The 24,043-nt window shown below is 35.5% G+C and overlaps 2 protein-coding genes across 2 annotated transcripts in view; both read right to left on the bottom strand.

The window, feature by feature from the left end:
- Positions 1 to 919: 919 nt before the first annotated feature.
- On the bottom strand, positions 920 to 11,217 carry LOC136800440 (polyamine-transporting ATPase 13A3-like). The gene is made up of 5 exons (XM_067057098.1): positions 9,719 to 11,217; positions 3,797 to 4,573; positions 3,032 to 3,172; positions 2,606 to 2,659; positions 920 to 1,938 (listed from the first exon to the last, which is right to left on the bottom strand). The coding sequence occupies exons 1-5, from the start codon at positions 11,199 to 11,201 to the stop codon at positions 1,049 to 1,051; spliced, it is 3,345 nt and encodes a 1,114-aa protein (XP_066913199.1). The 5' UTR covers positions 11,202 to 11,217; the 3' UTR covers positions 920 to 1,048.
- Positions 11,218 to 15,319: 4,102 nt separating this feature from the next.
- The window catches only part of LOC136800438 (patatin-like phospholipase domain-containing protein 7), a gene marked incomplete in the record, with an annotated part of 54,397 nt that continues 45,673 nt past the window's right edge, over positions 15,320 to 24,043 (bottom strand). The window contains 7 exon segments of the mRNA XM_067057096.1: positions 15,320 to 15,475; positions 15,828 to 16,067; positions 17,816 to 17,929; positions 18,302 to 18,341; positions 18,589 to 18,701; positions 23,325 to 23,473; positions 23,700 to 23,816. Coding sequence (XP_066913197.1) covers positions 15,419 to 15,475; positions 15,828 to 16,067; positions 17,816 to 17,929; positions 18,302 to 18,341; positions 18,589 to 18,701; positions 23,325 to 23,473; positions 23,700 to 23,816 — 830 coding nt within the window.

Genomic DNA, 24,043 nt, shown 5'->3' with positions numbered 1-24,043 from the left:
AGAGAGACAGGGGTGTTTCAAATTTCAGAAAAATATACAGTAACAACAATCTTTACATTTTCTTCTTCATTTTAAAATATTAGAAAATTCTGCAAAACTTAAGGCTTGGGGACACGAGAAGTTTTTTTCGCGTTGGTGCGATACAACATGCTCCATCTCACCAACCTGAAACGCCTCTCGTGTCTCCATCCCACTTTTCTTTTAATAACATGTGTGAAATTAAATTCTTCCAAATGCTGCAAAAATTAAAACGAAGCAGAATCTTTAGTTTATCATACAAAAATAATTTTACAGTCGAAGAATGGATTGCCTAATTGGAGTCCGGTGAAAAATCACCTTTTCCTTACATAGTGGGGAAAATGAACATTTAAAAGCCAAGTTGCGATGATGTTCAATCTAAATTATTTTACTTTTCATTCTAGCATTTTCATTTTACATTTTTTCCCAAGGAAAGCTGTGTAAGGAAAAGGTGATTTTTCACCGGACTCCAATTAGACAATCCATTCTTCGACTGTAAAATTATTTTTGTATGATAAACTAGAGATAACTTACCGCTGTCGAATTCCGTCATTTTTTAGCAACGATGAAACGTTAATTTCGACAGCGCTGTGTTATTTGTTTTGTTTTTTTTCCCACAAAAATACCACTGTCGAATTCCGCAATGCGGTGCGGTATTCGACCTCGGTAGAGCTTCAAATTTGACAGCGGGTTGCGGAATTCAACATTACTCAAATTGACAGAACTGTTATTTTCTGTAAACTCTACAACTGAAACTACTACCAAAGAGATCCTCGTTTCTTTATTATTCTTTGAGTGGGTCGCCGGTCGGTCAGTTGGCCAGAAAAATATCTTTCCAGTAAATTATCCTCATCTTACAAAAGAGATGAACACTGGTAGGAACACTGGTAGGAACACTGAATATCTAGTAGAAAAGATTATTCTTTTTCGGAGCAAAGGACCACATAATGAAACCAGGAAAATAATTGATAGCTTGTAATTGAAAAAGCTATCGGGATGTTACTGTCATACGAGACGCTCCTTTCTCAATTCATTCGCTCTTTATGGAATCCTCAATCCAGTTCTCATGTGAGAGCCGATTAAAAACAATTTTGTAGTTAGCCTTTTTCTTCCTTCGTTTCAAGAGAGCATTTATTTTGCCCAGACACAATTTCAAACAATGCATTTTCTGAACCAACCAGTCAATACCAAGCAAAACAAACAAATTGGCCAATCCAAGACCGATAATGATCAACGACAAATTTTGAGAAATCTTGGTTGGATATTCAAATATTGTTCTGATGAAATCGGCCGGCGCTAATACAGAGAGGACAACCAGTGTTAAGTTGACAATAAATATGCCAATGAACCATCGATTCTTATAAAGAGGTTCTAAATAAGGTTCACTGGTGTAACAAGGGAATACAGTCCAGATATACTGGAAGAAATTCATGGACACAACAGCATAACTTTCATAACTGACGTAATAAAAACCAAAATCGATTTCCCCCATTTTCTCTGGCGATTGGTAAAAGGCATCTCGTCGTGCAAATATGGCTGCCAAGATTTGGAAAACCAATAAGACGATGAGTTGGACGAAAATGTTGACAATAGTTTTGATCTCGCTTAGACGTCCTGGTGGTCCTTTCTCAGCAAGAGCACTGCTGGTCTTACTACGAGTGATGGCAAGAGCGAATGCGAAAGCAAGGATGAGATCAGCCATGAAGAATCCCCAGTCACTGTAAGACGTTTTAAAGTTGTAGAGGATCAACACTCCAAAGAATTGGATGAAGCTGTAGAGAGCGATGTATTTGAAGATACTGAAGGAGGTAACGAGAGCAGCACGCCCCTCACGAACCAGTTGTGGCACGCATGAGATGTCGAACACTTTAGAGGTGAAAGGTGCTGCCACTGATGCTTCCGCTTCAGACAGTGCAATACCTATCGAAAAAAACACAGAAGTGTTATATCGAGCTCTTTTTACGGAAATTAGCAAATATATTTTAAGTTTATCCTTCGCCCGACTAAAAACTTTTAAAGAATCAAGTTAAAGTTTTTTTTTTTAAATAAACTATTAGATTACAAAGGATTGTATTAAATTGTGATTTTCAAAATATAATCGTGAGTGGGAAATGATCATATACTAAAACGTTTTGAAAGAAATTCGAAGATGAAGATTCTTTTGGTGAATGAAGCATTAATCTTAGAACATCTTTACAATGAAAAAGAAAAATTTGGCAAATTAAAAAATACAGTTAAAAGTTGATCACTGGTTAAGGTCAACCGGCCATACATCTAAAGCCACATCTTTTGATGGAACTAACATTTGAAAAAAATTTCACAGTGAAAGTGTTTATACCATTATTTGCCGGGTGTTGATTTTTGCTTTTTAGTTTTTCATCTTCATTTTCGAATTTCTTTTTTAAATATTTCCACGTGATAATCTCATCCCAAATCACCTTTTCCATCCTTCTTTCTATTTACTCCACTATTTCAAACTTTCTGGTGTGTTTAAGTGCAACAACACTTCAGACAATTTTCCTACAATTTCTTACAAAATGGTCGGCCACAACTTCAGTACTTTTGCTAACTTACAAATGCTACTCACCGGCATTTGCAGCTCGAAGAGCACCACAATCGTTCGCACCGTCACCACACATCCCTGAAAATAAATCGCACCTTAATTTACACAGGTTTCTTTCACCTCCATATTTTCGTATTAAAAATATGAGGCTGTTGAACGCCATAAATTTCTTGCAACCTTTCATTTGAAAAGGTATCTAGATGAGTAATATTCATAATACAAAACATATACTATCAATTCTTGATATGCGTAAGTCATTTTTCTTGCGGAAACACCCTAAAAAGGCCGGGATTTGACCTCTCTCTGTTACTAAAAGTAGAAAGACAGAGGTCAAAAACCGGCTTTTTTGGGTGCTTCCGTTAAAAAATATGACGTCATCTTGACTTACGCATATCAAGAATTTGTTGTACAGACTGAAACGAGAATATATTAAACAATGCTTTGACATACCGACACTGTATCCTATCTCTTTCAAGTCCTCCATTAGCATAGATTTGTCCATCGGTGACATTCTGGCATAAACTGAGGTCGATAACAAAACATTAGGTAAGAGGTCCTTGTGGTTTCTCTTAATCTCGTTGTACACATCACCTGAAGTAATAGTGTTGTTAAATAGGAATAGCGAATAAAACTGCAAGGTAAAAATGAAAAAAACAGATTAATTTAATTAAATAATTAACTAAAATTAATTAATCTTAACTAATTAATTTTTCGACCCAGGACATTCTTATTCCAACCCCTGCGCTCATTGATTTTTGTGAAAATTGTTTTGGAAGTTTTGCCCTAATTCTGCTGTACTAACCTCCTTTTCGAAAATTTTCCACATATAATATTTTTATTCCACTCTCCCCACCCCCGCTTATTAAGTTTTGAGATTTTTTCAAATCCCCCGCTTATTCCAAATCCCCCAGCTATTAGGTACCCGAGAGTAGCTGGTATAAAGAATGAAGAATTGAATTAACTGAAAGTAAACAAATGATCCCCTAACCTCTTCAAATTTATGAAATGGCTACGGGTCTTGGTCTTATTTGGTCATATTTGGCCGTACAATTTTAGTATTTTTTCTTAGTACAAGAACAGTACATTTAATTTTGATTTTTGAGCATATTGGTAAAACTTAAGTTCATCAATAAAAATCCTACGTCAGGGCAGACCCTGAACTATAATATTTATCTGAAAAATTAGTATTTTTTTATTACTTTTGTGTCTACTAACCTGTAAGGGCACAGCAATAATCAAGATAAAGTTTCGGCGAATCTCTTTCGATGAAGACAGTGGTTGATTCTGTGCTTGCTACTGAGAGCTGTACAGATGACTCGCGTGATGTGACGCATTTTACTTTGCTGTAAACCAAATTGTCCTTCTCCATTTTCAAATGGTATACTTGCTGCATTGGACGACAAATCTCTACATCACGCGCTACAGCAACGGCCGTATTGAGATGGTCACCTGTTGCCATGACACTGCGAACGCCACCATCTTTGAGTGTTGCTATGGAAGAAGCAGACGCATCTTTGACAGCGTTGACGAACACAATTAGGCCACAGAAATGAAGGCCCGATTCAATTTCGACGCGCGATAGAGATCGAACATCCGCATCTGATGAAAGAGTTCTAGTGGCCATTGCTAAAACACGGTGACCTAAATCGGTTTCTTCTTTCAAAAATTGGAAGATACTTTCATCCACGCCAGAAACACAAAACGATAAGATCATTTCAGGGGAGCCTTTCATATAAACTCTTAGTGGTTGACTTTCAGATTTGCTTTCTTCGTTGACAATAACACTCATTCGTTGAAGAGAAGATTCGAAAGGAAATTCTTTCAGTATGGTGATCGTTTGATTTGTAGACGGCGATTCCATCGATTGCAAGAAATCAGATTCGGAAGAAGTTTCCTTCATTGACCACTTGGAAAAGTCGAACATGCCAGTATCCACAGGGTTTCCAGTGACGTGTCCATCTTGATGGTGCAAGCTGTGACAACATGCCATTCCTGTTGAACAAAGTCAAAGATAAATTCATAAAACAAAAATCTGTGATTAAGCGAAACAACTGCAAGTCTCATTTGTAAAATCTAAGTTTAAACCGTCATTGCCATTCCGTATTTCTCTCTATAGACAAATAGGCTAGTAAAGGCACTTTTTGATAAATAACGAGATTGCTCACGGGAATTTTTTGACCCGCATCCCGTGCGATCGTTTTTAATCGCCCGCGCGTGTGCGCTCTGTCTGGTATATATGGGTACTGTATGCAAGAACTAGAACAGCCTCCTCTCTTCAATCTTTTGAGACTTCAAAGGAGATTGGAGAGTTTCCTAACCCCTCAGATGGTAGTCTAGCAAGCTAGACGACTAATTCAGACATAGCAGAAATAAAGCAAAAAGTATTGGAGGGAACAATTTTAGTTTATACAAACTAAATCCCGTATTAAAGTCTGTCCAGATACAATTGGCAGTGGAAACAAGAATGCCTGTAACCTTTTATAGTCAAATATAATTATGGAATTTTTTTTTGCTTGTTTTAGAGAATCAAAAGCGCTATATTTGAATGTATTTTTGGTTGAAAAATTCGTGATTTTTAGCGGTTAAATTTGCGATTGCAAAAATTGAGCTTTTTTTCTACTTATGCTATAACGTTCATTTTTACACCAGTGGTACTTCAATCTTAGGTTAAGAAGTTTTTTGAATTTCAAGGCAAACAGAAAAGTCCTTCGGAAGATATGGGACCCGAAATACCCCTTAGTAGCACTTTTCTGTGAAATATCGGGGAAATATCAAATCTCCAACTTATTACTTAAAACGGGGGTTATGTTAAGTGTTGGTGCATTGGTATTATTGGTATCATTGATTATTTCGAAACGAAGTTAAATCACAGTACAATTGTTTTTATTGAAAAGATAAGCATGAACTTATATTGCCTTTGTTATTTTAAGTCATTAAAGAGCTTTGCTAATTCCCAAAACACTAAACACAGTTTGGCTATGAGGTCATTAAAGACGCAAATTTCGAGTCCCACGTAGGGTCCATTTTTCGAACCTCAGCGGAGCACCCCCGTCGGTCGACAAGGGTAGTACCCCCCCCGGGACTACCCCGTTTTTAGTAATAAGTTGGAGATTTGATATTTCACAGAAAAGTGCTACTAAGGGGTATTTCGGGTCCCATATCTTCCGAAGGACTTTTCTGTTTGCCTTGAAATTTAACAAACTTCTTAACCTAAGATTGAACTACCACTGGTGTAAAAATGAACGTTATAGCATAAGTAGAAAAAAAGCTCAATTTTTGCAATCGCAAATTTAACCGCTAAAAATCACGAATTTTTCAACCAAAAATACATTCAAATATAGCGCTTTTGATTCTCTAAAGCAAGCAAAAAAAATTCCATAATTATATTTGACTATAAAAGGTTACAGGCATTCCTGTTTCCACTGCCAATTATATCTGGACAGACTTTAGTATTAGTATTATTAGTATTACACGCATTATAAACGACTCCAGTCTACTCAGATGGAAATTTCTAATTTCATAATTTTATAATTTCATATAGGTACTAGAAATCGCGTTTTAAATAAAGCAAAGAAAACAAGACGACTCAGAGTCGAAAATTTCGCAAAGTATTTGATTATAGTGGGGGCCACTATGTCGCGAAAAAGCTTCTCGTGTGCAGCAGCTTGTGCAAAGGGATTTTATGATTGAATATTGTTCCTTAAATGTAGAAGATCAAAATTTGAGAGGTGTGGCCGGGTGGGACCACCCGCTGCCATGTAAACTGACGTCATTGGTTACTATGGCAACCAAAGTAAAAAGTCGTCAAAATTGAAAACATTTTTGTTCCATTCGAAAGAGCATGAAAAACTGATGAAAAAAAAGATCACAACCTATATCTGAAAATGAATATATCATGAGATATTAAGGAAATAAGGCAAAATGACGTCATGAAACAATGACGTCATCGAAAAATAAAGATTTGTCAAAATTCAAAAATTTTACTTTTTTTTGGAAAGAATACCTATGGTGAACATAAAATATTATTGCAAAAAAGTAAGAAAATCCTTTTTAAGAAGTGTATTAGCCAAAATTGATATTTTTAAATTTTGCCTGTAATAATGTGCTGGCTGGGCGTACTCCCAGGCTCCAACCTTCGACAGGCAAAAATTGAAAATATCAACAAGCTGCTGCACACGGGAAGACATAGTGGCCTCTACTATTATTCATAAATGAAATAATCATATTAAACGACTGGGGAATACAAGGGTTGAAGAATGTCAATCGGACCTCTAACAGAGAATAAAGTTACCCTTACAGAGACAAGGCGAAAAAGTGACTCTTATTATAGAGCACATTTTCAAAAAATGTTCTAACCTTCTAGAGATTTTTTTGACTTTTCAAGTTCGTACCTTAAATAATTCCGAGACTTGGGAAGGTTAAAAACAGAACCTTAGCATCAGCATATACCTGGTATATACCTATTTATGCCCAAGTACATCCCCACACCTTCACCATTAAAAGAATGCAATAAATAGAACGGGGCTAGAGCTATATTGTCACCCAAATGTGAACTATCCCAGTGTGGCCAAGTTACATTTCAATATCATACCAATATCTTTGACTATTTACAAAAATATTAAAATGTTTACACCTTGTAGATAAATCAAAACTAACTGTTTCAAGGCTCGAAAAGCACAAATTTGGAAAATTACATGAATATTTTAAATTTGATGGAAATTAATTTAAATTTTTAAGGCCAATTTTTTTTCTGCAAAAATTTTTTACCTTTAAGCTACTGCTACTTTGTTACTGCTATTACTTGCCTTGCATCCATATCATTGAGACGTGGAGTTACATATTTTTTGAGAATTTATTGATTGACTAGTAGGAAATCGATTTTGGAGCAGGCCGATCAAATTTGATTGACTTCTATTTCTTTTTTTGATGAATAACCAATCAATTTGTTCCAATATTCGATAGGTAATGAAGCCCATTAGAAAATTTTGAGTATTGATCATTGATTGGATTTGAATGATAGCATAAAATTATCAAATACCTATCAATTACTGTACGTTGGTCTAATGTCAACATCCCCCTTCTAATTTCAACATCCTTCTTTAAAGATAGGAATAATTGGAAGGTCAGAATCGCTGATGGAAACTATTTTTCTTTGCTTAGCGATCAGAGAAGAAAATACCTTTTGTCTATATAAGTGATCCCAACCTTCCTATTATTCCTATCTCTAAAGAAGGGTGTCGGAATTAGAAGAGGGATGTCGACATTAGACCAAGTTACGGTACTAGAACCTATCGATATCTAGTCAATTAATTTGTTATCGATAGAAAATAAATCAATTGTTTTGAGTGGGAGTCTGGCACTGTATAAAAAAGTTTGTCTTTGAGTTATATATCTGATCAATCAAAACTCAAATCCATTGTATATACAGTATTCAATCAAAGTTGATACAGATTTTACAGTAAGATTTTGATATAAACTTTAACAACAGTCTTGCCGTTTTCCCTCGCATCCATTTGGGTTGACCGGGTGAATGTTCGTACACTTTCCAAGTGAACCACTGTGAGTGGGAATCCTAAACTTTGACGCCTGCTTAGCAATCGGTTGGCAAATGATATCATACTTCAGGATGCATCGTCTCTTATTTTCCCCCTATTTTCTACTTTCCTATCTTCTATCCTGATTTTCTATCCTTCCCAAGTGTTTCTAACTGTTTTCTAAGTATTTTTCTGAAATTTGCCCGTACCGGTGAAACAGGTCTCCCACCCTGGCTCGAACAACCAAATGCAAGAATGCAAGCAACCTTGGTTTGCAATGCCAATGCTTAACCGCTTGCGCCAACGAGACACGGCTGAAAGCTGACATTCATAAATACTTATAGCGTGTAATTTACAAACCATAACTAAGAAAGCTCCCAACCCTACCGGCCTTCGGCCTTATATTGTGACTCTCGAGCTCCAACCCTAACCCTAACCATAACTGATAATAACCGAACCCCCGTCTAGGTCCGCGGATTGGAAAATTTCACTTGCATCCTGGAGTATGATATTGTTTGCCAACCGTAGCAATCAAGGTAACTTTTTCCAATCGATGACTAATCGATAAATAATCGATGGATTGGATGATATCGTTTGATTTCAATAATTGATACATGATAGACAGAATCGATAATCAATATTTTTTCACGGGAAGCTTGATTGGCTATCAATTGTATTTGTGATCCATTTTCCATCGATTTATTCTTAAGATGTTCGATTGATCACAATTGACAGCCAATGAGTCCAATCGATTAAAAAACTAATCTATTATCAGTTAGAATAGTCTCGATTATTGAAATCAATCTAAATCCAATCTATCGGTTGGTTACCGAATTAGTCATCGATTGATATTGAGCCTGGAAAATGACAATTAACACATCCATCGCACCTACTCTAGCTAGCGAAAAGTAACTTCTCTATCACTTATAGATTGACACCCCCTGCTATAAATTCTTCTGTGAAATACTTAGTAAATGATAATCTGTCTTACAACACAACTCAATCAAATATCAACAAATAATTCTACTTGTAAAAATGAAGATCATACCTGTCTGTGTTGTCTGTATTATTGTTGTTGTGTGTAGTGATGTTCAAGAGCAACTGTAATTGTAAGATTCCTATCACTTTATTGGTGCATTACTAACTACACAAACATAAAATACTATGCTATTGTAAAGAAATATAAACCTCTTTAAGTACTCTAAGAATATCAAAAACATGATAAAAACACAAAGATCTAGAGCAAGTCTGACAGCATGATCGAATCCGCCATTTTAAAAAACTAGCAATGTTTACGAATGCTTGGTTCCACCTACCTAAGCACTTGCGGAGTGGAATCATTAAATTTTATTTTAGCGAGTGAGTTCATATTATAGAATCTTCGAGAATGTTCTAGAAGTTTCAACTACTTTCGTTTTCTAATTTTTTTTCCGCACCGCCGCCGCCGCGAAAGACGATCGTAATACTTTCGCTATGCGAAATTAAAAATTGGTTTGTGGGAAGGTACTGGCTACTCCAGTGTCAAATATTTTTAGAGAAATGATAACAAGCATAGCAAATTTTAGTTTAGTTAGAATGAACTTGATCAAGAATAGTACCATACCTCTGATCAGAAGGTTGTTTTCATTTTGATCACCTTTCCTCACGTTGACCAGCTCTTCATCTTCCTTTTGATAAACACCTTTGACTTCCAAGTGATCTTCCGTTAATGTTCCCGTCTTATCGAAGACAAAGAGATTGAGATCGCCGCACATGTTAATGCGTTGAGAATCGATACAGAAGATATCATGTGCTTTCAGTTTGTTCAAGGCGAAGATGATACCAACTGATAAACAGGCTGGTAATCCCGGTGGCACAATGATAGTGATGACGTCAAGACTGTTCACTACCAGTTCACCGATGGTGATTTGGCCTTGTCTCCCCAAAACAACAAAGGAAAAGATCATCCCTATGATTCCAAGAAAACCGAGAAAACCAAGGAAACGGAAAGCTTCTCTGTAAGCTTGAAATTTTAGCGCCTTTGGATGGATGATACGACGAATGAGGCGTCCTTTGAGAGTACAAAAGTTTGTTCGTACAACTAAGCTACGGACATATCTTCCACTTGACCTGGCCTGTAAGACATGCGTCCCATACTGTAACGTGTATAGTTTATGTTCTTCAAGATGATAAGTGACATCTGTTTCCATTTCAAAGGATTTTTTGGAGACAGGGAAACTTTCACCGGTTAAAGAGCTTTCATTAACGACACAAGCACCTTCGAGGAGAATTGAATCACACGGCATGTCCATACCGTCATTCGGGATAAGCAGAATATCACCAGGAACCAGATCTATTGAACATTTTGTCACTTGCTCACCTACATTGTTTAAGCATTGTACGTTACATGGTTGGCCAACCATTTTGTGGAGTTTTTGCATTTGTTTGAGTGTTTGGTAAGCCGTTGCAACGATGGAAGTAAGCGATATCAAAATGATGACACATGGGTAGTAAATGTAGCCTTCGATGAACCAAAGCGTGAAACTAAATACCTGGAACACGTAGAAAGGATTCGCTGCTTCTTGTGCACAATACACAAAAAACGATCGTACCGGGACTTCAATGTGATTGGAGCCGTGAATCGCTTTACGGAAATTGGTCGTTGTTGGCGACACCCCTTGAGAAGCCAGCTCATCAATTTTAGATTTGGATAACATTTGGTCATGGCCTGTAATCTCGTGCACGGTATCATCGCAGCAAATACGATATCTTAAAAACATATGTACAAAATATCGCATTTTTAAATCCTTGAGAATATCAGATTCGAAGTGAACGGTGGACTGATCTTCAGCAAGCGGAACAGAAACTTCCTTTACCTCCTCCACATACTTTTGACCGTCCAATGCATAAATGGTAACACAATGCGCCTCAGAAAGACTACATGGGTCGTTCACAAAACGAGCTCTCTTCTCTGGGTACCATCTTAAAACAATCCAAACAATACCACCTGTGATAATACATAGCAACCAGAACAAAATGGTACGCAAGTTGTTTCTATGGTAGCCATGAGCAGTAAACTCGTCCTCAGTTCCTTCATTGACTTTCATTTTTTCATATTCATCTACTGAATGAAGAAACAACATAAAATTAAGCTGGGTGTCCACTGAAGAAAATTTCGTCGCAAATACATGATGAAAAAAAATCAATCAAGACATATGCCAGCTTCAAGACGAAGTAATACTCGAATAATATTGGAAGAACGACTAATTTGAATTAGGCTTAAAAGATGTTACTAAGCACCATTTAAACCAAAAAGGGAAGATTATCTAAAATAGGCTCACTATAAAAATTATGATGTGAGAATGTATGGTTGATATTGGGAGCAGAATTAAGTAAACATGTTATGAAATCCCAGTGTAAATAGAAGAGCATCAAAAAAACTGTTCAAAGCTTTTTTAATACCATCTATGATTCCTGTAAGTTGATTCAAATTCTATAAAAAAAGCTACAGTTTTTTTTGTCTCCACTGCAGATTATATCGAGACAAGCTTAAGAAACGCTATGAGTGCAAGCATAAAAAGAGAAGGTTTATCTATCAAGAAGTTATATGATAACAAAAAACTTTTCAATAAAGAACCAATTTGCTAATGCATCTCTTCGAACAAGATAATTAAATGTCATGTGGACTGATTACTACTCTTTAAAATGCAGTAGTAAGCTCGAGCTATACTCATTCACACTTTTTATGAGACGTTCATTATAGTGGGGTCGTTTAGCATAATTTACAGGAAAAAAATAATATATAGCTGAAACTTTCTCCAGACCTTCTCTATAGGATGCTTATGCCTCAGGAAAAAATCCCCTAAAATCCCACTGGTGGAACATCCCTTTTTTGGGCAATTTCTTTTTTCCCCAGGCAAAACCCTAAGGTCAAAAATTTTTGAAAATTTCAAACTCTTTTTGAGACAACATCAGGTATACCATTCGAAAGCTCTCAAAAAACTATACAGAAGACTTTTAAACGGGTATGGCCGATTTCATTACCTAACTCGAGATATTTCATGCGCAAGTTCCACTTTTCGCCACATTTTGGTCCAAAATTGACCAAAAATTGCATCTTCTGCGTGAATTATCTCGAGTTAGGTAATGAAATCGGCTATACCCGTCTAAAAGTCTTCTATACAGTTTTTTGAGAGCTTTCGAATGGTATACATGATGTTGTCTCAAAAAGAGTTTGAAATTTTCAAAAATTTTTGACCTTAGGGTTTTGCCTGGGGAAAAAAGAAATTGCCCAAAAAAGGGATATTCCACCAGTGGGATTTTAGGGGATTTTTTCCTGAGGCATAAGCATCCTATAGAGAAGGTCTGGAGAAAGTTTCAGCTATATATTATTTTTTTTCTACAAACAGCCTGTACTTTTGTAACACGACCACACTTATATTAAAAAAATGTGTATCGACTATCAATTTTTAAAAGAGGTATTTTAATAGATACACGCTTTTTTTATAAGAATATCTTCTATAAGAATATCAGGGTGAAAATTGGCCAAATCGCAAGAATACCGTAAGAATATCCTCTAGGGTGAATTTCACAGAATTTGATAAGAATACAGTCATTTTGTATTTGGTTAACAGAAAAAAACGGCTTCCTTTGTTCACTTAAGTCCAAAACTCTCAAATTGATCATTTTTCATGTTTGTAAAAAAGTCAAGTCAAAGTATAAATACGTTAAGAATATTTCACCCTCAATTCTGGCACTTTCTTAAGAATACTTGACCACCCAAAGTACACTATTCTTATAAAATAAAAAGCGTGTATTACATCTGAGTGAATGATGAGGAAAGATAGTACCGTGGTATAATTTAATCTGCAAAGTAAAATTCTTTAACTTTTAGAATGCTAATACAACAATTAATACATAAAAAACATAAATTTATAAATCTTTGAAATTTCTTAGTTTTTTAAATTTTATACAGTAACAATTTAATACTTAAAACGTATAAATTATAAAAAGTGTTGTCGTTAAAACTGCAAAGATTATCTAGAAGAGCTCTACTCCATCACTGTTCTATTCATCTTTTATCCAACGCATCGATCGTTTACGCGCTTGTTTCTAAGAGCGATACAATCTACCTGCCATCTTACTGAGATAAAAATGTAATAGTGCATGTTCCACATCCAAATATCTCGAGTACAAAACACAATATTCTAACTAGATAGCATTCAAATCTGCATAATTTTTAAAGGCTCAACTAAAAAGTTCTGCAATTTTCGGTTTTAGCGAGATTCATCAGCGAGGTCAAGAAAGTCATTTCACTTAGGCAAGTGAAGGTACGGGTATGTGCCACCCTTAAGAGTGCATTTTGGGAGTCTGGCAGTCCCTGTAATGGCTGGAAAAATGGGAAAATTAAAACTATGAGGGATTTCAAAATAAAATTTATTGTTTGAAATTTTTGTGAAAAATTCCAAAATCCTCTAGTCTTCCTCACTGAACTTCAGCGCTATCAAAGTCATCAAAAAGCAAAGTTCAGTCAGAAGTAGACTAAATACTTTTGCTGTTTTTTACTAAGTCCTAATACTATTGATACTACTAGCACAATTTGGGATTTATAAGCTTTATAAGCTTTAAGATCGAGACACTAATTGTTATCTGATAGAAATGCAACAGTCATCCCTCTTCTAACATACGATTTCATATGACCAACTAACAAACTACCGCAATACAGCAAGCACAACAACTCTATACTGATGCATTCACAAGTGTAACAAGCAGCCCTAGTTGAAGAGCACCTTAACGTACTTGAAATGATCAATAAATTGAAATAGCACTTCAATGCCAAAAAAATATCCCGTTACATTTACCACAAAACATCTTTATGCAAAGGAGGAGTGTAATCTAACAACTGCTCACGAGATTGATGGCGCACTCCATCATTTTGACGAGTAAATCTTTTGTCAATCAAATGATTGCATTCCATAACAATAATTGAGGGTGGTTTCACACTGAAAATTTCAAGCTAATAGGCTTAACGTGTTCAAATGTTGAAAAGCAAGAGAGCGATTAAATGACTGTTCAGATTTCATCAACAAAACGTGAGATGAGTTTAAAAGAAAAAAATATTTTTGTGAAACTGGAATATTAATCACAGTAAACTTTGTGTTAATATGAATATCTTTTAAATTTAAATTAACAGTTTTTTTTATATAATCACGCATAAGAAACAAACCTATCCTTATAAATGTTGGTTCTCGCAAATAAACTTGAGTTTACAAAGCGAAATGAATTACTCATTAGCTTAATCGTTTTTGCTTGAAGTTTGCTTGAAATTTTCAAGCGATCGTGCCAATTTTATATAATAGAAAACAAAAGATAGGATCGTGCACTACTTTGTTACCAAAAGTTTCAAGCAACAGTGTGAAACCACCCTGATTGTAAAATTGAAATAACACCAAGTCGTTGAAAGGCCAGCGGTTAGATAACTCTAAACATTGTGATATTTTCTCAAGTCAATACAACTTGTTTATGTCTACTCTTTGTTTATCTTCGAACCGATGCATGAATTAAATTATCGTCAACCTCTTAGCAAAAGACACTGTCGGATATTTTTTTAGATAACCGACAGTGAATATCCCTTTTGTGAATACAAAAGAAGTTTTCTTCTCAATAAAAAAACAAAAGCCAAATAAATGATCGAAGTTTTCTCTTTTTAAATTAACGAAAAAGGATAAAATATCAAAGAGAAATGAATTCGAATGTTCTGGTAATTAAAGAGAAAACAATGAAATGAAATCGACATGTTTAGTTGAGAAAGTGAAACGTTCGAATATGACATCGAAGTTTTTTGAAAGTGGAAAGGAGGAACATGCATATTTTGCTAAAGAGGGAACGATAAAACATATTCAACCTGAAATAATCGGATATCGAAAATACTTGAATATTTGCTTATTATTGTGCGTGCACACAAAAAATGTTATCCTCCTAATGGGAAATTTTGAAATTAAATTAAATTAAATTGATAATTTTGAATTTTCGCTATAAAACTGTTTTCGTACAAGATTCATTATAAAGCTATATACTGCACCATCAAAATCTAACTTATGTTGAGCTCGTCATCATCAAGAGATCTGTTTCCATGTAAGATGAAGTAATAAATGTGCAATTCATAATCAAAATGAAGGCATCCTGCTTTCAAAAACGTTTATGATCAAACAATGAACACGTATACCTTCTCCAGGTTGCCGTTACCACGTTAGTAAAGTTTTCTTTTTTTTTCGTGCACGACTTCTCTTTCAAGAATTCAAAAGCTATCGGTTATACATGGAGTTTACGTGGCACTGAATTGTCGATGGTATGAATGCCGCACCTTGGTGGTATCTTCTGACTGTAAAAGAGGGAATAAACAAACTAGTGGAAGAAGGACACTTTTCAAATTACCAATTTTTAGTCGAGATGCCTAAGTACATTGATTATTGACCTTTTTGTCAGCCCCTTTCTCATTTGCGTCCTTATCCTGTTAAAGTTCTAGATTATCGGCGCTAAAGCACACAATATCCTTTTACGCCGACAAAAACTAGGTCCTTCTTTCACTGGCTCTTAATCCACCATTGGCCCGAAAACAGCACTAATAAGGTCAGGCGTGAAAAGAGCCAACAAGTTGAAAGTAGGTAACAAAATCATAATCATTCTTCAAAAATCACATAATCCTATGGAGAAAATTACCCCACCATCCTTACCTCATAACCACCTTCATCTTGACTTTCATTCTCCCGACCCATGTCCTGTTCGGTGAGCGAACCACCTCGTTGTCGTGCGTAGTAATCTACCTGGTCATCGTTGTGATCGCTCTCCTCGTCTGCCGATCTGTACTCGAATAATTGTGCGCGCTTTTCCAACACAGATTGCGGCACGTTGGGTGTCTTTACAACAGCCACTAGTTGCGTCAGGTCGGTAAACGATGGCGCTGTTTTACGATCCTAGTATTTAAACAACATAAATATTTAAGGGTTTATAATTCCATTTGTTTGACACCAGAATATGCGTGCAAAATATACACTCCTTCAACCGAATAGCAGCCACAAAAACACTTCTCTACAGAAAATCCTTCAAGGAGAACCATAGGCAGATAAAGGAAGGAGATAAACGCAATGTATACTCGGTATGGAATGTACCCTCCAATGCATTCATAACGCACTTTTACCTTTTTTAACAAGAGAACTACTTTAGGTGTACAAACTTTCGTGGGCAGAAACTTTCACGAGGTCGAAAAATCACAAAATTTACGACATTTAATTTCGCGAATTTGACGGAAAAAGCTTTTTCGCGAGCATAAACTTTCGCGAGCATAAACTTTCGCGAATCAAGACGTAGAAATTAAAATTTTCACATGAAAAAATGGCTTAGTATATATGTAATCACATGATAACGAGTGCAATTCGAGAATAATTGCACGAGTGATTTTTTGTTAATAATTTTCGGTCGGAAAGGACGAGGAAAATTAGAAACAAAAAAATCACGAGTGCAATTTTCGAATTGTACGAGTTATTATGTGATTACGAGCTAATCGCACAATTTGTTTCACTACTTTTTCCCGTCAGGAAAGTAAATTACACTGAAAGTTTTATATTTTTCTCTTCTCTTTAAATGTTTTTCTTTTTCACAAAACTAATTTCGAATGCAATTAAAACGTTCGATGAAAAAAAACTATAAAAAAAACATTAAAATCAATATTGTAAAATTGGCGCCGCATTAGACTGGAGTCGTTTATAGTGCGTGTAATACTAATAATATCAATACTAATAATAATAATACGGGATTTAGTTTGTATAAACGACTGGAAGAATCCGGTGTTCCAGCCTTATAGATACAGGGGCTAGCTACGCAGAAACTTGCGTAGCGAGAAAACAATTTATCAAGCAACAACAAACTCTCAAAACGAAATCAACTCAAATGAAAAACTTTCAATACACAAATCCACACATATTTTTTTTCTCAAGAATTATTTTGAACAGGAAAAAATTATAATTGCAATATTGACACTTTTCTTTTGTTTGGAGTAAGTGCACAAAGGTTTCTAGACGACTAAAATTATTCCATTCATTACTTTTTGCTTTATTTCTACTATGTATAAATTAGTCGTCTAGCTTGCTAGACTAGCGCCGCATTGAAGTGATTAACAATTAATTGCTCTCTAAAGGATGCAATTAACGATTAATTGCTCTCTTTGAAGGAGCGCCAAATAGGAAAAAAATAGTTCATCGTGCGATTAGAGGGATAAATACTTCTTCGATTGTCTTTTGACTTATTAATCTTTTAACAGGCTAAAAAGTGAAACAAATGTTACATTTTATTCAAAGTTTTAAATTTTACAGATTTTCTATGTCAAGAATTTTTCGCGAGCATAAACTTTCGTGAATGACACTTCCAAGAATTTTTAAAGGCATTTACTTTCGCGAAAAGGGCCAAAATTCGCGAAAATAGCAAAAGTTTCTGCTTGTATTCCGTTTTCATATTCAAACACATACTTTCATACTGTCTTTCACGGCAATCACCAATGAATGAAGAAATATCGTTTCTCTTAAAATCTATTAAAATTTATTACCTTCAAAATTTTCCTGTTATCAATTGCTATGTGCAACAGAATTTTATATGATGAATTCACTTTGCTTTAGGAACCTAAGGTTTTACGCTTGCTAATAGATTTAGGAGAAAGTAACACACGTACAATGGTAATTTGTTGTTTTTGCTTTGAGAGAGATTCTTCATTATTGGTTGATGGAAAAAGTCTTTCGGTAAAATAGGTGTTGAACACTGTTTGGCCATGTGTGTATCCCACTTCCTGTTAAAAGAAAAGCGAAGCAGCGAACAACGTTTCAAAGGATCAACATATTTCGACAAAGACCATGTTCAGACTTAAGGTTTTGTATCGCTCCGAAACGAAACGGTTCCGAAACATTGTGTAAACGTAAAAATCGGAACGTCCGTATAGAAGCCGTTACAAAGCAAAACAGACCGAAACGGTTTCGGTCCACTATTTTCATTGTAACGGAACTGCTCCGTTTCGTTGCTCCGAAACATCAGTATTTAAAATCTGTATGAACACTTCCTATCCGTAAAAAATACCATACCGGAGCGCTAGGTCTAAACCGATTTTTAATTTTTTCCTTTTTTGGAATTTGTTACACGGAATCAAAAGGTGAATAAAACTTACGAGAATTTCGTCAAAACTTCCAAATTGAAGCGTTTTGAACCTGAAAGAGAATCAAAAGGATTTTGCAACAAATGCTCCATTGGTGGCCATCATACAGACACTAAACCAGAGTTGGGAGGTAGTATTTTAAGTCTTTTCTAAAAGAAGGTCAATCCTTAGAATGTGCTATATCTTATATTTACTGATTTCGATTTCAAAATTAGTTAAAACCGATTTTGAAAATTTAAATCGTGAAGCTGTAGAATATCATGGATTCTCATTTCAATAGTGAAAGAAATGCAAGCAACCTGTCGATAGGCGGTCGAATGTAGGTGACATAATCGGCATGTTTGACTTCTTCCAGTTGACGTACACATGAAACGTACGCTAAACGACTCTGAATCCCTGCCATGTCTGGAATCTTAATAATGAAATACGCGATAATTAAACTTTGGAAAACATGGCAAAATAAAAAGTGAAAATATTTTACCCCGAGAAAATATTTTACCTGGAGGAAAATTTTCACCGGGGTACACTATTTTGTTATGAGATTCAGTAAATTTTTGTTGACGCTCGGCTGTTTTTATGGCACTTCAAGCCTCAAATAGTTCAAAAGCTGTTCTAGAGGCTGATGGTGATGTTGAGGCATTTCAGGTTTATACCCCCTGCTTTTACTACTAAACCTCAATTTGGCTTAAGATTCAGTCATTCTGGGATCAAAACTGTTATAAAATGTTGTTTTTTATGGTATTGTTTAGCCTCATAAGATTGTGAATACGCAAAAAAATTCTTCCCATAATAAAATCTTTGTACTGAACCAATTTATACTTTAAATTTGATTCCCAACACAGGACGCGTTCACTTTGAAAGTGATAGGGTCATGATGTACTGACTAAGGAGGCGCCGCAAATTTTTTTTCCGTAGACGGGCGGAAATATCTTTAATGGTCGGAAATATCATAGCGTAATGGTCGGAAATATCATTTGATGGTCGGAAATATCTTTTGATGGTCGGAAATATCCAAAACTCTGAAAATTTGGAAATTTAATGGTCGGAAATATCCCGCACTTTTAAAAATGCTTAATCCAGCAAAAAAATGTAAACAAAGATGGTAGCAAAGGTGGTGCAGTGTGGCCAAATTGTGTGTGTGCCAGACAAGAGTAGTTTTTTATTTTAAGTTTTTGGGACACTGACTGAGAACTGTTCTGTTTCGTAGTTATTTATACAGTATTTTACACAAGACAGCTTTTTAGGGAGAGAAAGTGGTATTGACCTTTTTATTTAAACACGACTCTTCTTTCTTTCTTGTCTTTTTTATATCCTTTCCTCCTCTAGCCCCTACTGCTCTCAAATCACCCTAAAGCTAGTCCCAACCCTACCTGGACACCCTCCCATTCTAGACCTTACCCTGGTGGATCGATCTGAAAACGACCATACGTTCGGCGGAAAATTTGGCTTCCAAAATCGAACCCTTACAGTGCATCCAGCTGGCAGTGCATGCAGAGAACATTTTGCCAAAAGATGACCCTTACAGTGGGGGCTAGAGGAGGAAAGTATATAAAAAAGAAAAGAAAGAACGAAGAGTTGTGTTTGAATAAAAAGGTCAATACCACTTTCTCTCCCTAAAAAGCTTGTCTGGCACACACAACACCACCTTTGCTACTCTTGTCTCCCGAATAGACGTCCCCCCCGCTAAATGTTAAATGAAAAAAAATCCATCCCCCCGCTCTTATTAAGACCCCCCCCCCGCTAATTAAATTTGAATAATTCAATATTTTATTACAGTGTAGATAGACCTTAAACTTGTTAAAATCTTCCTTTTTGTTAGTATTGGTTCTTATTTTACGTGTTCAATTGTTAAAGTTTCTTTTTTTGTTGTTGAAATTGATATTAGTTTAAAAAAATTCTGTCTTCAAATAACCCCCCCCCTCTTATTCCATCCCCCGCTTATTAGAATTTAGAACATTTTCCTACCCCCTGCTTATTCGGACCCCCCCGTCTATTCGGGAGACAAGAGTACTATCTTTGTTTACATTTTTTTGCTGATGAAGCATTTTTAAAAGCGCGGGGTATTTCCGACCATTAAATTTTCAAATTTTTAGAGTTTTGGATATTTCCGACCATCAAAAGATATTTCCGACCATCAAATGATATTTCCGACCATTACGCTATGATATTTCCGACCATTAAAGATATTTCCGCCTGTCTACGGAAAAAAAATTTGCGGAGGCGCCACTATGGTTGGTGACAACGGGCAAAAACTTTTTAATTTTAGCCCTTCTAGATCGCCTAAAACAGGTCTGTTTCAAGGTTATTAAGCCGAATTTGGCTTGATGATTAGTAAGTTTTGTTGCTTTGAAAAATGCTGCGGCCCCTGAAACTTAGAAAAGTGCCCGACGGCGTCTTTAAATCTCGTGTATACTTTTAATTTCGCCATCAGTATATCAAATGAAATAAAAAGTGGAAATTAACAAAATAATTATGCTTTTTCCGAGAAAATGATAGAGGAAAAACATACCCCTTTTAGCACGGAAAAAAACAAAAGAAAATACCTTTCCTAGCGCTTTTTGGTGATTTGGTGGTCAAGCTGTATGCCTGGTATGATTCAATTTTTCATCAGTTTTCAGTTAAATTGCATGTAACCCAAAATCAAAAAGAATAACTGCGTTGAATCTGTAAAAATATTTCTATTGAAGTAAATCTTGAATTTGTTCCTAGGGTTATGATGGAAAGCACTTTAGGTTAAAAAGAAAATTCAAAGTTTTTTTGACACAAATTCATAATTATTTGTCACTTCTATTTCTTTTTCACTTTATTAGCTTTCTTTTTATTGAGTCTGCTAAATTGCGTGGGTTGCGTGGTTGCGTGGGTGCGTGGGTCAATATTTTTGCATGGGTCATTTTTTTGCGTGGGTGCGTGGGTCAAATTTTTTGCGTGGGTCAATTTTTTTGCGTGGGTCATATTTTTTGCGTGGGTCTAATTTTTTGCGTGGGTCATTATTTTTTTGCGTGGGTCAAAACTTTTGCGTGATCAAAATTCTCTCTGTAATTCGAAAAAATGCCTTACCTTGAAATTCGAACTGGTCACATCCAAAATGTTGAATGTATTTTACATAACACGTTTTGGTTTATTTTGTTTATTTTACATAGCTGTACAGTTCCGTACTTTCTGAATATGGTGAATTTGTTCCAATAAACGAGGTTGGAAAGACTGTTTCCAACAGGGCGGGGAGTGTCTTTTTATAAGTGGAATTTTCCCTTTTGGGAGATTTCGTCCAAAATTAATAAGTTTTGTATATACCTAAGAATGGCCAAAAAAATGTACACAATCAAGCGGCTTTATATTTTTTAATTCCACTGACTGAACATGTCAGCTTTTATAGCTTCTTATAGCGCGCTTTAATCTTTTGGGTTTCCTTTGAGTGTTCAAATGGCGACAAAATCTGAAAATTTTTCCACAAAAGTTATATTCATTAGGCGACCGATTACTAAACAATTTAATCGTTGTCAATTATTTCGTCCACCCCACCTGTGATTTCTTTGATTTAAGTACATAAAGAAGGCCAATTTAAAAAATTGGACGAAATAAAGACGCTGTACCTTTTTTCAAAGCAAGAGAAAAAGGGAGGAAAAAATTCAATAGAAAGGAAAGAAGCAATGAACAGTCATATCTCATTTTTTTTGCTTAAAGTTATAGGGTTTATTTCCATGACACTGGAATCCTGAAATATAGCATGCTAAAATTCAAAAGTGTGATCCTGAAGCTGCCTGAAGTATGTGGTGTGTGTTGATTCTGTATAATATTATACCATTATAGTAAATAAGTGCAGATATGCAAAATAAACCACAACGCGTTACATAAAAACAGTGTGCTTTTGTTTAGTTTTCGTAGATACACAACACATTTTTGTATAAGATAACTTGAAAATTTTAATTTGACAAAAAAAAACGAGTTAGCTAACTCGAAAGTTTTAATTTGGTAAAAAAATTCAAGTTTGCTAAAAAATCACCAAAAAATAGTGACCCACGCAAAAACTTTGACCCACGCAAAAAATAATGACCCACGCAAAAAATAATGACCCACGCAAAAAATAATGACCCACACCAAAAATATGACCCACGCAAAACATTTGACCCACGCAAAATTTTTGAGCCACGTAAAAAAAATTTTGACCCACGCACCCAGGCAAAACAATGACCCACGCAAAAATATTGACCCACGCACCCACGCATCCCACGCAATTTAGCAGACTCCTTTTTATTTAATGTTCAAAGTGTATAGGAAAGTTTAAAAGATGCTTCTAAAGAAATAAGAAGAAAACTAATAAAGTGAAAAAGAAATGAAACTGACAAATGATTGGGGATTTGTGTTGGAATTTTAAGATCTTCTAATCCACCCTTAGGAAAAAATTTAAGATTACATCAATAAGAATATTTTTTGCAGATTCAATGTACTAATCTTTTGATTGATTCGGTTTCATGCAATATCACTGAAAACTGTTGATATAATGATACAGCTTAAATAGCCTAAATCGCCATTAAGAGGCGCTAGTAAAGATATTTACTTTTGTTTTTCATATTATTTCTCTTGGAAAAATACATTTTCAGTTTGTTGATTTCAACATTTTCATATAATTATGGGCATTTGCAACCGGCAAAACTGTCTTAATTTCCCATGAACTAATAAAACAGAAAACAAGCCATAAATCTTGAACTTCTAATCAGATTGACATTGAATTTAGAATGTGGAGTCACTGGAAGCCTTGAAATAGGTTGATAAAAAAATAACTCCAATAAACATCTTGGTTCAAATTTTCAACTTTTCGGGGCAGGGCAATAAGCATTTCCTTTTTTGAGCGGGTTTAAATTTTTAGTTATTTTTTGACCGGGGTTGCCAAAATTTGGCCTGTTTTTGGGTATTTCCTTCACTGGGCTACTCACCGGGGCTGATCTGACCGGGCCAGGTGTAAAGGAGGTGTGTTGGGGGTAATATTTGGTAAAACGATCCAACATAAAAACCTCAGTCAAAGATAAATTTAACTTACTCGAACGTGTGAAGCAAATGGGTTGAATTTCTTCCACAGCATCCAGAAGCCACTTAAAGAATCTCCGTAATTGGTCAGATCAGTTTCATCACGTGACCCAACATCAACCGCAATTATGGTTTTCGCTCCCATCGATAACATGATGTCAGCTGAAATAAAAGTTTAACTTAAAAAAGTCGTCTATGATTACTCCATCGAGTCATGTTTGAGCCAAGAGTTATTCATTTTGCGCAAAAACTAAGTGGCAAAAAATATATATAAACAGTCTAAAAAGCACATTCCCATTCCCATTACGAGAAAATAGACCCTATGTACGAGAATCGCTTTTCACATTATCAACTGTAAAATGGTGTCACTTAAAGTTAAAATAATGACCTGGTAAATTGTTGACATATCCACCATCTAGCAATAAATGGCCATCTTCTGGATCGCAAATGGGTGGTAGATAACCTGATAATGACATGCTTGCCCGGACATATCTCCAAAGACATCCTGTAAAAAAAAACTAGCTAAAACTTGACCATTCAACAAAAGCTGGAATGCTGATTAGACCTATCTGGCGATTACAGTAAAAAATAACCACATAAGTCAATTAGGGAAAAAAATAAGACTTATGAAAAATAGAAATATATACTCAGGCAAAATGGGACACGGGTACGCGTAAAAGTAAAGATGGAGAGACTTAATATTAACAGGCAAATTATTCCATTCAGAAGTAA

The sequence above is a fragment of the Clytia hemisphaerica genome, unplaced genomic scaffold (assembly GCF_902728285.1).
Source record: "Clytia hemisphaerica strain Z4C2 unplaced genomic scaffold, Clytia hemisphaerica genome assembly, whole genome shotgun sequence".
Taxonomy (NCBI): domain Eukaryota; kingdom Metazoa; phylum Cnidaria; class Hydrozoa; order Leptothecata; family Clytiidae; genus Clytia; species Clytia hemisphaerica.
This window is presented reverse-complemented; position numbering and strand designations above follow the sequence as displayed.

Excerpts from the sequence above, each read along its gene's own strand:
- LOC136800440 (XM_067057098.1), bottom strand. The coding sequence starts at position 11,201 with ATGAAAGTCAATGAAGGAACTGAGGACGAGTTTACTGCTCATGGCTAC. Across the intron at positions 2,660-3,031 it reads AGAGATAGGATACAGTGTCG|GGATGTGTGGTGACGGTGCG; the intron begins GTATGTCAAAGC and ends ATTTATTTTCAG. Across the intron at positions 1,939-2,605 it reads TCTTCGAGCTGCAAATGCCG|GTATTGCACTGTCTGAAGCG; the intron begins GTGAGTAGCATT and ends TTTTTTCGATAG.